This window comes from Thunnus thynnus, chromosome 1 (genome assembly GCF_963924715.1).
Source record: "Thunnus thynnus chromosome 1, fThuThy2.1, whole genome shotgun sequence".
Lineage (NCBI taxonomy): Eukaryota > Metazoa > Chordata > Actinopteri > Scombriformes > Scombridae > Thunnus > Thunnus thynnus.
In genome coordinates, this window is record NC_089517.1 from 170,561 (window position 1) to 185,000 (window position 14,440).

General features: G+C 43.4%; 1 protein-coding gene across 1 annotated transcript in view; it reads left to right on the plus strand.

Moving 5' to 3' along the window:
• Window positions 1-2,311: 2,311 nt before the first annotated feature.
• LOC137178853 (EMILIN-1-A-like) overlaps window positions 2,312-14,440 on the plus strand; it is a 37,546-nt gene continuing 25,417 nt past the window's right edge. Inside the window, exon 1 of the mRNA XM_067584452.1 lies at window positions 2,312-2,805. Within this exon, the coding sequence (XP_067440553.1) occupies window positions 2,666-2,805 (140 nt within the window). The 5' untranslated portion in view covers window positions 2,312-2,665. The remainder of the gene's footprint in view (window positions 2,806-14,440) is intronic.

The following is a 14,440-nucleotide window of genomic DNA, read 5'->3' on the forward strand; positions in this document are numbered from 1 at the left end:
CAGTGATGTATCTCGGTGGTTCTGGTCCGTGTGAACACGTGTTAGTGGTTGAACAGTGATGTATCTCGGTGGTTCTGATCCGTGTGAACACGTGTTAGTGGTTGAACAGTGATGTATCTCGGTGGTTCTGATCCGTGTGAACACGTGTTAGTGGTTGAACAGTGATGTATCTTGGTGGTTCTGGTCCGTGTGAACACGTGTTAGTGGTTGAACAGAGGTGTATCTCGGTGGTTCTGGTCCGTGTGAACACGTGTTAGTGGTTGAACAGAGGTGTATCTCGGTGGTTCTGGTCCGTGTGAACACGTGTTAGTGGTTGAACAGAGGTGTATCTCGGTGGTTCTGGTCCGTGTGAATACGTGTTAGTGGTTGAACAGTGATGTATCTCGGTGGTTCTGATCCGTGTGAACACGTGTTAGTGGTTGAACAGTGATGTATCTCGGTGGTTCTGATCCGTGTGAACACGTGTTAGTGTAAACTGGTGAGTTTGGAAGTGAGGACGTAAACATGTCAAAGGTTTTGTTGCTTGTTTGTGTTTGAGTGAGAAACGTATTGAGGACATTTGAAGGCTGCAGTCACTGAACGCTTTCTGTGTGAAAACTATGCAAATGTGTCACAGTTTGATCCTGAACTGTTGCTGTTGAAGAGTTTGAACATGTGGACTCAGTATTGATCCCTGCAGGGAACCGATCAGAAACATCTGTAACTGTTGAGACAGTCGAACACAGTTTCAACCTCATGTCGACTATAAATATTAAACATATATAAACGATTTACGTCAGAACGAGTTCATGTCGTCACTGCTCAGTGACTCTTATCACCAGAGACAGACCGAAGCTTCTGCTTACTGTCAGTGTGTGTGTGTGTGTGTGTGTGTGTGTGTGTGTGTGTGTGTGTTGGGTCACACTCAGAGGTCATATTGACCAGGTTATTTAGGGAACAGCTGATATGACTTCCTTTAACAGCAGGAAGTGTGTTCAGATTATTTCTTGTGTGAGTGTGTGTGTGTGTGTGTGTGTGTGTGTGTGTGTGTATGTGTGTGTGTGTGTGTGTGTGTGTGTGTGTATGTGTATGTGTGTGTATGTGTGTGTGTGTGTGTGTGTATGTGTGTATGTGTGTGTGTTAACCCTTTACTGTGAGCTCAGACAGAATAAAGCCATTAAAACATTAAAACATTAAAACATTTATATACAGTTCAGCATTTTCTGCATTAAAGGGTTTTCAGGGAGTTTTTCCTCGTGTGAATCGATGCTCTGATGATGTCGTGTTGCTGTGAAACAGCCAAACTTGTGATCTGTGATACTGGAATATACAAATAAAACTGACTTGACTGAGTATCAGTCAAAAGTTTGGACAGCTGGTCATTCAAAGGTTTTTCTTTATTTTTATGATTTTCTACACTGTTGAACAAAACTGAAGGAAAAAAGCAGCCAACAGCTGCTCAGCATATGTGAGACTGTTGGAAAAGCGTCCAGGTGACGAGCTCATGAAGCTGCATCGGATATCAGCAACAACCAGACGCTGGAGACTCAGGAATCTAAAACATGGAACATATTTGGTTTGTTTAACACTTTTCTGTTTACTACATGACTCTATATGTGTTATTTCACAGTTCTGTTGTCCTCAGTTTTGTAGAAAAGAGTTAAAATAAAGATAAACCCTTAAATGAGGAGCAGAGTCAGAAGGTTTGACTGACGCTGTAGATGAAAGTCTGATGTTTGGTTCAGATGCTTCTGAGCTGCTTCTGGATCTTTGCATCATGTGACAACTGAAACAGTTAAAAGGCTCCTTACTGTAAGTTAAACACATGTGTGAGGACGTCCCACTCTGAGTAAAATACCAACTTTATTCTTTATTCTGACATATTTATTCAAATCAGTGATTCTGCCTTTAAATGTCTGTCAGAGTGGGACCTCTTGCAGGTTTCAGTCTTTGGTTTTTGTCTCCTGGGGGGCAGAGTGACCCTCAGTGACCCTCAGTGACCCTCAGTGACCCCCGGTGACCCCCCCCCCCACTAGATTTATGGATGCTGCACTAACAAACACCTGAGGGCACCTGAACCACAGGAATCAAACTCACCTGTAAATTGCTGCTAAAGTTTGTTTAATTTATCACTTAAAACAACTGAAATTAATTAAAACTGTTAATTAGATTCATTCAGTAAGATAAAAATATTCATACTGTAACACTCATATGAAGTTTAAGTCAGCAGACGGGCTGGGCTTGGTTTGGACCAGGATCAGCTGTGGAGGTGAAGCTGCGGAGCTGCACGTGTCTGGTTTCTCCTCCGGGAGGGGCGGGGACAGTGGAGGGGGGCGGTGATGAAGAGGAGGAGCAGCTGGACTCTGTCGCAACGTTTTCTTCTTCTCTTTGTTTCAGAGCTGAAAAGTTCTCATGAGAAACTGAGGAGAGAACCAGATTAAACCCGGATTAAAGGCGGGATAAATCCGGATTAAACCCGGGACTCACAGGACTCTCCTCTCGGCTCCAGGTCCGGGTTTTGGGGTTTTGGGGTTTGGGGGTTTTGGACCAGAGTCCGGATTATGGGTCGGGGTCTGTAGGACGGTTTTGGCGTTTTGTGGGAACTTTGGTCTCCATGGAGACGAGAGTTTTTCCCGCCAGCTGATCAGTATCGATACCCTGTATTGATCCTGCATTGATCGGCAGGATGGCCGCGCTCCCGCTGCTGCTGCTCGCGCTCTGGACCTGTGGAGACGCCAAAAGCGCGTTCCCGCTGCGACCCTCCTACAGCCTGTACGCCGGCGGGCACACGCACTCGCACGGAGCCCGCGCGGCCAGCAGACACAGGTAAGATGACACGTGCACGGAAAGCTCCGCTGTTCTTCTTCTGTGGTTGTTTAGATGTCAGAAAACAAATAGTGATGGTGATGATGATGATGATGATGGTGAAGACGGTGAACTGTGTGTGAAACAACTTGTTCCTCGTTTGTAGAAACAACATCAGCGAACTCACAAGTGTGTTTGTCGAGTTTCCTGCTGCAGGACTGTGTACTTTCTGTAGTACTACGCAGTATTGTTTGTTGTATTGTGTGCAGCGATGGAAGAAGTACTGAGATACTTTACTGCTGCAAAAGTGCCAGTACAGCAAAGTAAAAATACTCCATTACAAGTAAAAGTCCTGCATGAAAAATACTCCTACAGTTAAAGTACATAAGTATTATGAGCTTGATGTAGTTAAAGTATTGCAGTAAAAGTACATAAGTATTATGAGCTTGATGTAGTTAAAGTATTGCAGTAAAAGTACATAAGTATTATGAGCTTGATGTAGTTAAAGTATTGCAGTAAAAGTACATAAGTATTATGAGCTTGATGTAGTTAAAGTATTGCAGTAAAAGTACATAAGTATTATGAGCTTGATGTAGTTAAAGTATTGCAGTAAAAGTACATAAGTATTATGAGCTTGATGTAGTTAAAGTATTGCAGTAAAAGTACATAAGTATTATGAGCTTGATGTAGTTAAAGTATTGCAGTAAAAGTAGTGGTTTGGTCCCTCTGACTGATATATTATTATATATGACATCATTAGATTATTAATAGTGAAGCATCAGTGTTAGAGCAGCATGTTACTGTTGTAGCTGCTGGAGGTGGAGCTAGTTTACACTACTTTATATACAGTTAGCTAGTTTAGTCCAGTGGTTCCCAACCTAGGGGTCGGGCCCCTCCAAAGGGTCAGCAGATAAATCTGAGGGGTGGTGAGATGATTAATGGGAGAGGAAAGAAGAAAAAACAAAGTTCTGATACACAAATCTGTTTTCAGTTTTTGGACTTTTTCTCTAATCTTTGATTTTTGCTGAAATATTGGATCATTTGAACATTTATTGAAATGAAAGCATGTGAGAAGTTTAGAGGGAAAAATCACTATTTGGTGGAGCTGTTAACAACTCATAGACATGTGAAATGTGACCCCGACTACACACTGCTTTTTGTAAGACGTCAAAAGACAAAAAGGTTGGAAACCACTGGTTTCATCTTTAACAATGTGTTGTATTTTAAAAGCTTGTTATATTATCCATTGTGTCAAATCTTCATCTGAAAAGTAACTAAAGCTGTTAAATAAATGTAGTGGAGTAGAAAGTACAATATTTCCCTCTGAAATGTAGAAAGTAGCATCACATGGAAATACTCAAGTAAAGTACAAGTACCTCAACGTTGTACTTCAGTACTTGAGTAAATGTACTGAGTTACTTTCCACCACTGTGTGTATTGTGTGTTGTGTAGCCTTGGCTCACTGCAGTAGTGATGCAGGTAAAATCCTGTCAGCTGTTGGAGTGAATGTGAACACCTGAACTTTAGTTGTACATGTCGGACTCTGATGATCTTAAAGAAAACTTCCGGTTTATTTGAACCTGATGTTTTTCTGGTAAATGTGGCCGTTGTATCTGTGTGTCATGCTAATTCTGATCTCTCTGGTGTTCCTGTGGTCGGCGTACAGTAACATTACCTCAGAGAAACCGCTGGTGTTCTTGCTCTCACTGCTCTCCTCTCCTAACGAATGAAGAGGAAAACTTTTTGTGCATAGTTGGACCAGTTGCTGCCAGACTCCACAGTCCACGGATGAGAGTCATCAGCTGTGTAACTACTACAAATGGATTTACAGACTTTATCAACACTGTCGTCCTGGACACTGTTTCACCTCCACAGAATCAGCTGGAATCGGAAGCGGTCAAAGCAGATGGCCGCCCACCAAGAGCCGGGTTCTGCTTGAGGTTTCTACCCGTTAAAGGGGAGTTTTTCCTTCCCGCTGTCACCAAGTGCTGCTCATGGGGGAATTGTTTGGTCTCTGTAAATGAAAGAGTTCGATCTTGACCTGCTCTATGTGAAAAGTGCCCTGAGATGACTTTTGTTGTGATTTGGCGCTATATAAATAAAACTTTATTGATTGAATCGGCTGGACCAAATGTTCAGCTCCTCACAGTAAGAAAGATGTGATTACAACACGTAACTGTGAGGAATTACAGTACGTATCAATCATCCAGCAGTAGTCCATGAAAACAACTTGGAAACTTGGCATGAAGCATTTTATTTTCCATCCATCCATTTTCCCCTGCTTATCCCAGTCACTGTGGCATCAGACTAAGGAAACCCAGACATCCGTGTCCCTGCCAACGCCCTCCAGCTCTCAGTCTTCCCCGGGGTCTCCTACCTGTTGGACGTGCCTGGAACACCTCCAGACTACCTGGACGTACTGATCCCAGGCATCGAAAACTGGTTCTAGGGATCTGGAACGTCTCCTCCCTTGTGGGGAAGGAGTCGGAGCTACGACCTTCTTGGAGTCTCTGGGTGGGGCCTTGGAGGGGGCGTGGCCTGGCAATCCATAGTTCTGATGGTGGACTTCAACGCCCATGTGGGTAATGACGGAGAAACCTGGTGGGGGGTGACTGGGAGGAACAGCCTGCCTGATCTGAACCCAAGTGGTGCATTGTTACTGGACTTCTGTGCTAGACATGGATTGGCCATAACAAACACCATATTCAAACACAAGGTTCTTCATAAGTGTACCTGGTACCAGAACACCTTAGGCCAAAGATCTATGATGGACTTTGTAGTTAGTGTCATCAGATCTGCGGCTGCATGTCTTGGACACTTGGGTAAAGAGAGGAGCAGAACTGTCAACTGATCTCCATCTAGTGGTGAATTGGATCAGGTGGCGGGGGAGGCTGCTGGACAGACCTGGGAGACCCAAACGAATAGTGAGGGTGGACTGGGAATGTCTGGCGGAAGCCCCTGTCCGTGAAGTCTTCAACTCCTACCTCTGGAGGAATTTCTCCTGCATCCCGTGGGAAGTTGGACACATGGACTCCGAGTGGGCCATGTCCAGGACCTCAGTTGAGGAGGCGGCTGCTCAGAGTTGTGGTTGGAAGGTCATTGGTGCCTGTTGGGACGGCAACCTGGGAACTGGACATCAGTGGTGAAGGAGGCCGTCAAGCTTAAGAAGGAGGCCTTTTGGATCTGGCTGGCCCAGGGGTCTCCTGAAGCAGCTGATGGATACCAAAGAGCCAAAAGGACAGCAGCTCGGGTGGATGCTGAAGCAAGTGGACTGGTGGTCCGGGGTGGTGGTTCCCATTTTTAAAAAAGGGGACTGGAGGGCTGGAGGGTGTGCCTCAACTATCGAGGGATCACACTAATCAGCCTCTCAGGAAAAGCTTATGCCAGGGTGCTGGAGAGGAGGCTTAGGCTTGGATTCAGGAGGAACAATGTGGATCCGTCCTGGCCGTGGAACAGTTGACCAGCTCTTCACTGTTGCGGGGATAATTGAGGGGTCATGGGAGTTTGCACATCCAGTCTACATGTGCTTTGTGGACTTGGAGAAGGCTTACGACCATGTCCCTTGGGGCAAAGCTCTCAGTTCACCAGTCGGTCTACGTTCCATCCATCACCTATGCTCATGAGCTTTGGGTAGTGACTAAAAGAATGAGATCATGGATACAAGGCCAGAGTCTGGGCCTTAGAGACAGAGTGAGTTCGGACATCCTGGGGGTGCTGAGAGTAGAGCCACTGCTCCTTTGCATCAAAAGAAGCCAGCTGAGGTGATTTGAACACCTGGTTAGGATTCTTCCTGGACACCCCCCACTGGAGGTGTTCCGGCCACGTCTAACTGGTAGGAGACTCCAGGGAATTTTATTTTATTATTATTAATTATCTTTTATTTTATCTACTAAGTTATTACTTCTCTAGTAGGAACAGACCCTGAGCTATCCAGCCTCAGATGTAGTTCCCTATCTAGTTAGCCATAATGCTGCTACAAGCGGCTAGTTTCTGTGTTTACTTCTGTTTAGACCCAGAAAGAAACTTTTGAAATGATTCATGTAAAAATCATGTTTATTTGGAGAGATGTAGCAGTCTCAGCAACTCGCCCTGATGATTGTTGTTTTGTTTGATAAACGTCTTTTTGTGAATCTGTAACGGAGTTAGCATGACACAGAGACACAATGGCTGCATTTATGGGACATTCATCAGTTTCTTTATTTCCCCGCCCACCGTAGCGAGTGAGGGGAATCTGCCTGTCTCGAAACTGGACACCCACAGGCCGACTGGGAGCCGATCAATCAATACAAATACAGTTAATAAGGTCAGAACATATATACAGCAGTCATATAAACAGCTTTCTTAAAGGCAACAGATGAGAAAAAACTGACTCGGAGTGTAAAAATATGCAGCGGATTGATACATTTAATAAAACTGAAGTGAATCTGATGAATGTCAAAAACACTTTCTGTGTCTGCTGTTATATTTGATGCAGAAACATGTTTTATGCAAACTGCAGCTCATGATCGAGTTAAATCTCTAAAACAACATGTGAAAAATCATTTTATTTAAAACAAAGAGGAATAAAATAATCCCTGATTCTTAAACTCAACTAAAACACAATTATTCACATGATGTTAAATATGTATGTGTGTGTAACCAGCCTCCCTTTGGCAGTGAAGCGTCTTTGATGTCATCAGCAGCAAAATGAACTGTATAAACGCCCGAATGACTCATTTCCTGTAGAGAGGCTGACATCACTGTGTGTGTGTGTGTGTGTGTGTGTGTGTGTGTGTGTGTGTGTCTGGTTTTTGCTATGGACTCTGGTTCATAGTGAACTTACTGTTTGTTTTTTCTGCAGTTTGAAGATTAAAATGAGTTTAAAAGGCATTCAAACAACATTAGTAAAAAAAAATAGATGTTTTTTTGTACATTATCATTTGCTGAGTTGGCTGCTGAAGCACAATATCATGGCTGGAAAACAAGTGTGCTGTGTGGAGGTGGGGTGCAGAGGTTTTGTGGCAACATCTACCACCAGATTGCTCAGAGACATTGGAATCAGAGGCCAGAGGCTGCATGTAGCTATCAAGGTTGCATCGGAGGCGGCAGAGAGAAGCAGCCAGTGGCTTTGGATGAAGAAGCAAGACCCCTGCTGGGCTCTGAAATAGCAAGCCAGGACGACACAGAGGGGGTGTTTTTGGGACGCCAGGATTTACCGTTGAGTCCTCCAGAGGCGTTGTGGGCTCATCAACGAAACGTCAAGGAAGGAGGGTGCCCACTTGAAAACTCCTCTGTGTCAACCTTCCATTATCAATGACTTCATTGTTGTGTTCACCATCAGCAAGAAGACTCTTGTTAGTGCTTACACAAAGGATCTTGACAACACATCCTGTGTTTTCCTGTGAGAAAACAGAAAATCCTGCCCTCTGATCAGCTGTCAGCTGTCTGATGTGTGTTCAGCTGAAACACTGTACAGATCAGTGTATATTAACCTGCAGTGTCCACAGCAAGCGTTGCATTGCAGCTCGGTTTCGGCTCATCATGGCTGCAGGAGACAATCTGCTGCCGTTGTAGTTGGAGTGTGTGTGCTGATAAAGTCGATAGTTTATGATAATCATCAACCTGATAAAACAAATAAAACCCATCAGCTGTGAGGTGACATCACCTCTCTTGTTATTAGACATTAGACACCAAATTAGGCAACAAAGGGTTATCATATTCAAGTACAACCACATGCATCTAAAGGAGCTGCAAAACCGAGCCAAGAGCCGAACGAGCGGAGAGTGAACCTAGTGAGCCGAGAGTGAGCTGAGTGAGCCGAGAGTGAGCAGAGAGTGACCTGAAAGTGAGCTGAGAGTGAGTTGAGAGAGCCGAGAGAGACTTAAGAGTGACCTGAAAGTGAGCTGAGTGAGCGGAGAGTCAATCAATCAATCAATCAATTTTTATTTATATAGCGCCATATCACAACAGAAGTCATCTCAAGGCACTTTTCACATAGAGCAGGTCAAGACCGAACTCTTTAATTTACAGAGACCCAACAATTCCCCCATGAGCAGCACTTGGCGACAGCGGTAAGGAAAAACTCCCCTTTAACGGGTAGAAACCTCAAGCAGACCCCGGCTCTTGGTGGGCAGCCATCTGCTTTGACCGGTTGGGTTGAGAGAGAGAAAGAGGGAAAGGGGGGGGGGGGACAGAAGAAAAACAATCATAACAATAACAATAAGTATAAGTATCAATAGCAGCAACAGCCAGGGAAGGATGCCATCAGGACTGTGAAGGACCGCGAAGGTTCGGCCCGGGAGTCAGGTTTTCCTGTGAGATGAGAAAGCACAAAAAACTCCGGGGAAGAAGCAAAGTTAGTGACATGCATTGATGTTACATGAATGCATACAGATGGAGAGGAGGAGGAGGAGAGAGGAGCTCAGTGCATCATGGGAAGTCCCCCAGCAGTCTAGGCCTATAGCAGCATAACTAAGGGCTGATCCAAGGCGAGCCTGGTCGGCCCTAACTATAAGCTTTATCAAAAAGGAAAGTTTTAAGCCTACTCTTAAACATAGAGAGGGTGTCTGCACCCCGGACTGAATCTGGTAGATGGTTCCATAGAAGAGGAGCCTGATAGCTGAAGGCTCTGCCTCCCATTCTACTTTTAAAGACTGCAGGAACCACCAGTAAGCCTGCATACTGGGAGCGCAGTGTTCTAGTGGGATAATACGGTATTATGAGCTCTTCAAGATATGATGGTGTCTGACCATTAAGGGCTTTGTAAGTTAGGAGAAGGATTTTAAATTCTATTCTAGATTTTACAGGAAGCCAATGCAGCGAAGCTAAAATGGGAGAAATGTGGTCTCTTTTTCTAGTTTTAGTCAGAACACGTGCAGCTGCATTCTGGACCAGCTGGAGAGTCTTTAGAGACTTGTTAGAGCAGCCTGATAATAAGGAATTGCAATAATCCAGCCTAGAAGTAACAAATGCGTGAACTAGTTTTTCTGCATCTTTTAGGGACAGGATGTGCCTGATTTTTGTGATATTAAGTAAGTGGAAAAAGGCAGTCCTTGAAATTTGATTTATGTGGGAGTTAAAGGACATATCCTAATCAAAGATAACTCCCAGATTCCTTACGGTGGTGCTGGAGGCCAGGGTAATGCCATCCAGAGTAGCTTTATCATTAGATAATGTGTTTCTAAGGTGTTTAGGGCCAAACACAATAACTTCAGTTTTATCTGAATTTAGTAGTAGAAAATTGCAGGTCATCCAGGTCTTTATGTCGTTAAGGCATGTTTGGAGTTTGTTTAACTGATTGGGTTCATCAGGCTTCATTGATAAATATAATTGGGTGTCATCTGCATAACAATGAAAATTTATGGAGTGTTTCCTAATAATATTACCTAAAGGAAGCATATATAAGGTGAATAGAATTGGTCCAAGTACAGAACCTTGTGGAACTCCGTGTCTAACTTTTGCCTTCATGGAGGATTCATCATTAACATGTACAAACTGAAATCGGTCTGATAAATAGGACTTAAACCAGCTTAATGCAGTTCCTTTAATGCCAATTTAATGTTCCAGTCTCTGCAAAAGGATTTGATGGTCGATTGTGTCGAATGCAGCACTAAGATCTAACAGGACAAGTATAGAGACAAATCCTTTGTCCGATGCAGTTAGGAGGTCATTAGTGACTTTCACCAGTGCTGTCTCTGTGCTATGATGCCTCTAAATCCTGGCTGAAAATCCTCAAATAAACTATTGTTATGTAGAAAGTCACATAACTGATTAGAGACTGCTTTCTCAAGGATCTTGGATAGAAATGGAAGGTTAGATATAGGTCTATAATTGGCTAAAACACCTGAATCAAGAGTAGGCTTCTTAAGAAGAGGTTTAATTACAGCTACTTTAAAGGACTGTGGTACATAGCCTGTTACTAAAGACAGATTGATCATATCTAGTAAAGAAGTGCTCACTAAGGGTAAGACTTCCTTAAGCAGCCTAGTTGGGATGGGGTCTAAGAGACAGGTTGATGGTTTAGCTGAACAAATCATTGAAGTTAGTTCAGACAAGTCTACTGGAGAAAAACAGTCCAAATATATGTCAGGATTTACAGCTGTTTCTAAGGTTCCTGTGTTTGGGGAGAGAACGGTGCCTGTTGAGGGCAGGAGGTGGTTAATTTTGTCTCTAATAGTTAGAATTTTATCATTAAAGAAGCTCATAAAGTCGTTACTACTGAGAGCTATAGGAATACATGGATCAGTAGAGTTATGACTCTTTGTCAGCCAAAGTGCTGAATTCAAAAGTTATTAAGTAATGATCTGATAAAATAGGATTTTGTGGAAAAACTATTAAATGTTCGATTTCGATGCCATAAGTCAGAACAAGGTCTAGGGTGTGGTTCAGACAGTGAGTGGGATTATTTACACACTGAGAGAAGCCAGTTGAGTCTAATAATGAGATAAATGCAGTACTGAGACTGTCACTATCAACGTCCACATGAATATTAAATCACCTACTATAATTACTTTATCTGTACTAAGGACTAAGTTTGATAAAAACTCTGAGAATTCAGATAAGAGTTCAGAGTACGGACCAGGAGGACGGTTCACTATAACACATAGAACTGGCTGTAAAGTTTTCCAGGTTGGCTGAGAGACTAAGAACAAGACTTTCTAATGAGTTATAATGAAGTTCAGGTCTAGAGTTGATAATTAGGCTGCGACTCCTCCTCCTCGGCCAGTGTCTGGAGGAATGTGAGTATTAATATGACTGGGAGGACTGGATTCATTTAGACTGACATGTTCTTCATGACACAGCCAGGTTTCAGTAAGACAATCAATCAATATGATGATCTGAGATTAAATCGTTTACTAATACGGCTTCAGATGACAGAGATCTAATGTTCAAGAGTCCACATTTAATTATCTTATTTTGTTGAACTGTTGCAGTAGTGGTTTTAATTTTTACTAGATTTTTATGAATGAATCCTCTTCTGTTTACTTTGGATTTAATTGATTTAAGTGGACCTGAGAGTGAGCTGAGTGAACCGAGAGTGAGCTGAGAGTGAGCTGAGAGTGACCTGAGAGAGCCGAGAGTGAGCTGAGAGTGACCTGAGAGTGACCTGAGAGTGACCTGAGAGTGACCTGATAGTGAGCTGAGAGTGACCTGATAGTGACCTGAGAGTGACCTGAGAGTGAGCGGAGAGTGAGCTGAGAGTGAGCTGAGTGACCTGAGAGTGACCTGATAGTGAGCGGAGAGTGACCTGAGAGTGACCTGAGAGTGAGCCGAGAGTGAGCCGAGAGTGACCTGAGAGTGAGCTGAGAGTGAGCTGAGAGTGAGCTGAGTGAGCCAAAAGTGAGATGAGAGTGAGCGGAGAGTGACCTGAGAGTGAGCTGAGTGACCTGAGAGTGAGCCGAGAGTGACCTGAGAGTCAGCTGAGAGTGACCTGAGAGTGAGCCGAGAGTGACCTGAGAGTCAGCTGAGAGTGACCTGAGAGTGAGCCGAGAGTGACCTGAGAGTCAGCTGAGAGTGACCTGATAGTGAGCCGAGAGTGACCTGAGAGTCAGCTGAGAGTGACCTGAGAGTGACCTGAGAGTGACCTGAGGGTGACCTGAGAGTGACCTGAGAGTCAGCTGAGAGTGACCTGAGAGTGAGCTGAGAGTCAGCTGAGAGTGACCTGAGAGTCAGCTGAGAGTGAGCTGAGAGTGAGCTGAGTGACCTGAGAGTGACCTGAGAGTGACCTGAGAGTCAGCTGAGAGTGACCTGAGAGTGACCTGAGAGTGACCTGAGAGTGAGCTGAGTGACCTGAGAGTGACCTGAGAGTGAGCTGAGAGTGACCTGAGAGTGACCTGAGAGTCAGCTGAGAGTGACCTGAGAGTGACCTGAGAGTGAGCTGAGTGAGCTGAGAGTGACCTGAGAGTGACCTGAGAGTGAGCTGAGTGACCTGAGAGTGAGCTGAGAGTAAGCTGAGTGACCTGAGGGTGACCTGAGAGTGACCTGAGAGTGACCTTAGGGTGACCTGAGAGTGTGTCGAATGAGCTGAGTTCGCTGGATGACAGTTGCATTGAGTGAGAGAAGCTGGTGGAACGGAGGCTAGACAGGAAGTGATGTCAGCAGTTTGGCTCACTATTTTACATTCACATTGGTCTCTCCTGGAGCTGTTTCCAGAGTTTCAGGTCTCCAGGTTTCCCTTCATAGAACATTAAGCTAATTGAGTTTAAACTCTGCCAAGGTCAAAGGTCAGAGTTGGTTCTGACAGAGGATCAAGTTGAAGCTGCAGCTGCAGCTGCAGCTGACTGAAGATCAGTTGTGGTTTCTGTTCAGCTCACGTTGGTGTGAAAGTGTAGACTGTATTATTATTATTAACTAACATTAACAGACTGTAGTTATAATGTTTATTTTTATTAATATTAACAGACTGTAGTTATAATGTTTACTGTTATTAATATTAACAGACTGTAGTTATAATGTTTACTGTTATTAACATTAACAGACTGTAGTTATAATGTTTACTGTTATTAACATTAACAGACTGTAGTTATAATGAGCAGATACTCCAGAGAGAGTGTTTAACTGTTGGGGTTACAGGTAATGTGGGATTCTTATAGAGTCTCATCAGTAAAACAGTTTCCTGTATCTCAGGTTTCCTTTAATATTCTGTATATCAGCACCAAACAGTCTGAATGTGGATCAGTTCTCTGAGTAAACTGGGATCTGCAGTAAATATTTAGTTTGGGTTGGGTTTCTGTTTCTGATGTCACTCATGCCTTTAACGTTATATCATGTTTTTTTTTGTCCTCGGGGACGCAGAGTTACTCTGGTGTTTGTACCAACAGCAGGCCGACAGCGTCACTTCTTAAGGTGGAATTGTAGTTTCATTGTGTGGCGTCTTAGTGTAGGTTTGGATTAGATCTAGCTGTCCAGACTCCATTATTATCCAAATTACTAACATGTAGTCACATATTTTAGGTAGAGTGAATACAATCATCTATTTCATAATCATTGAAGTGAAACACTGCGTAGATCTAAGCGTGCAGAAAATTCTGTTTGCACTCGTTGATGCTTCCAGCAGCTTTATTATAACCACAGCCTGCTGCAGCGGTGTCATCCTGCAGTATTTCATCATCAGTAAAAGTTACTCGTGCAGTAATGCAGCAGCAGGACTTCATACTGTACTACTAAATATAATATTGTGATGTTTTACATTAGTTCAGACTGCACACCGTCCCTGGTTTCAATAAACCAAAGGGTAGCAGACTGCTGACAGTGGAAAGAACCACAATTTTAATGCCTTCAAATGCTATTTGGTGGCATTTACATAAAAATAATAATCGACCTTTCCTTTGTCTGTTTGGCCAGTAGATAACTCCTCATTTCACTCATCGATTCTTAATACAACATTCAGAATTTGGACAAATGATTGGAATAAAGAATCTTTATAGCAACAATATATTTCTCTCTTTCAACAGTTTCTCAATAAATGCGTCATTCCCAAGACACACAATCCTACAGCTGCAAAAACATCTGGTTGAAATGTATGAATGTGTGTGGAGCTCTCAGTAGACACTGATATTAATGTTAAATAAAGTTTAACATTGTTTTAAACAGCTGATGTTTACCATGTGACACACGCAGCAGGTTATTATGTTCAATTCCTGCTTCTTGTTCTGGATTCCAGAAGAAATAAATCAAC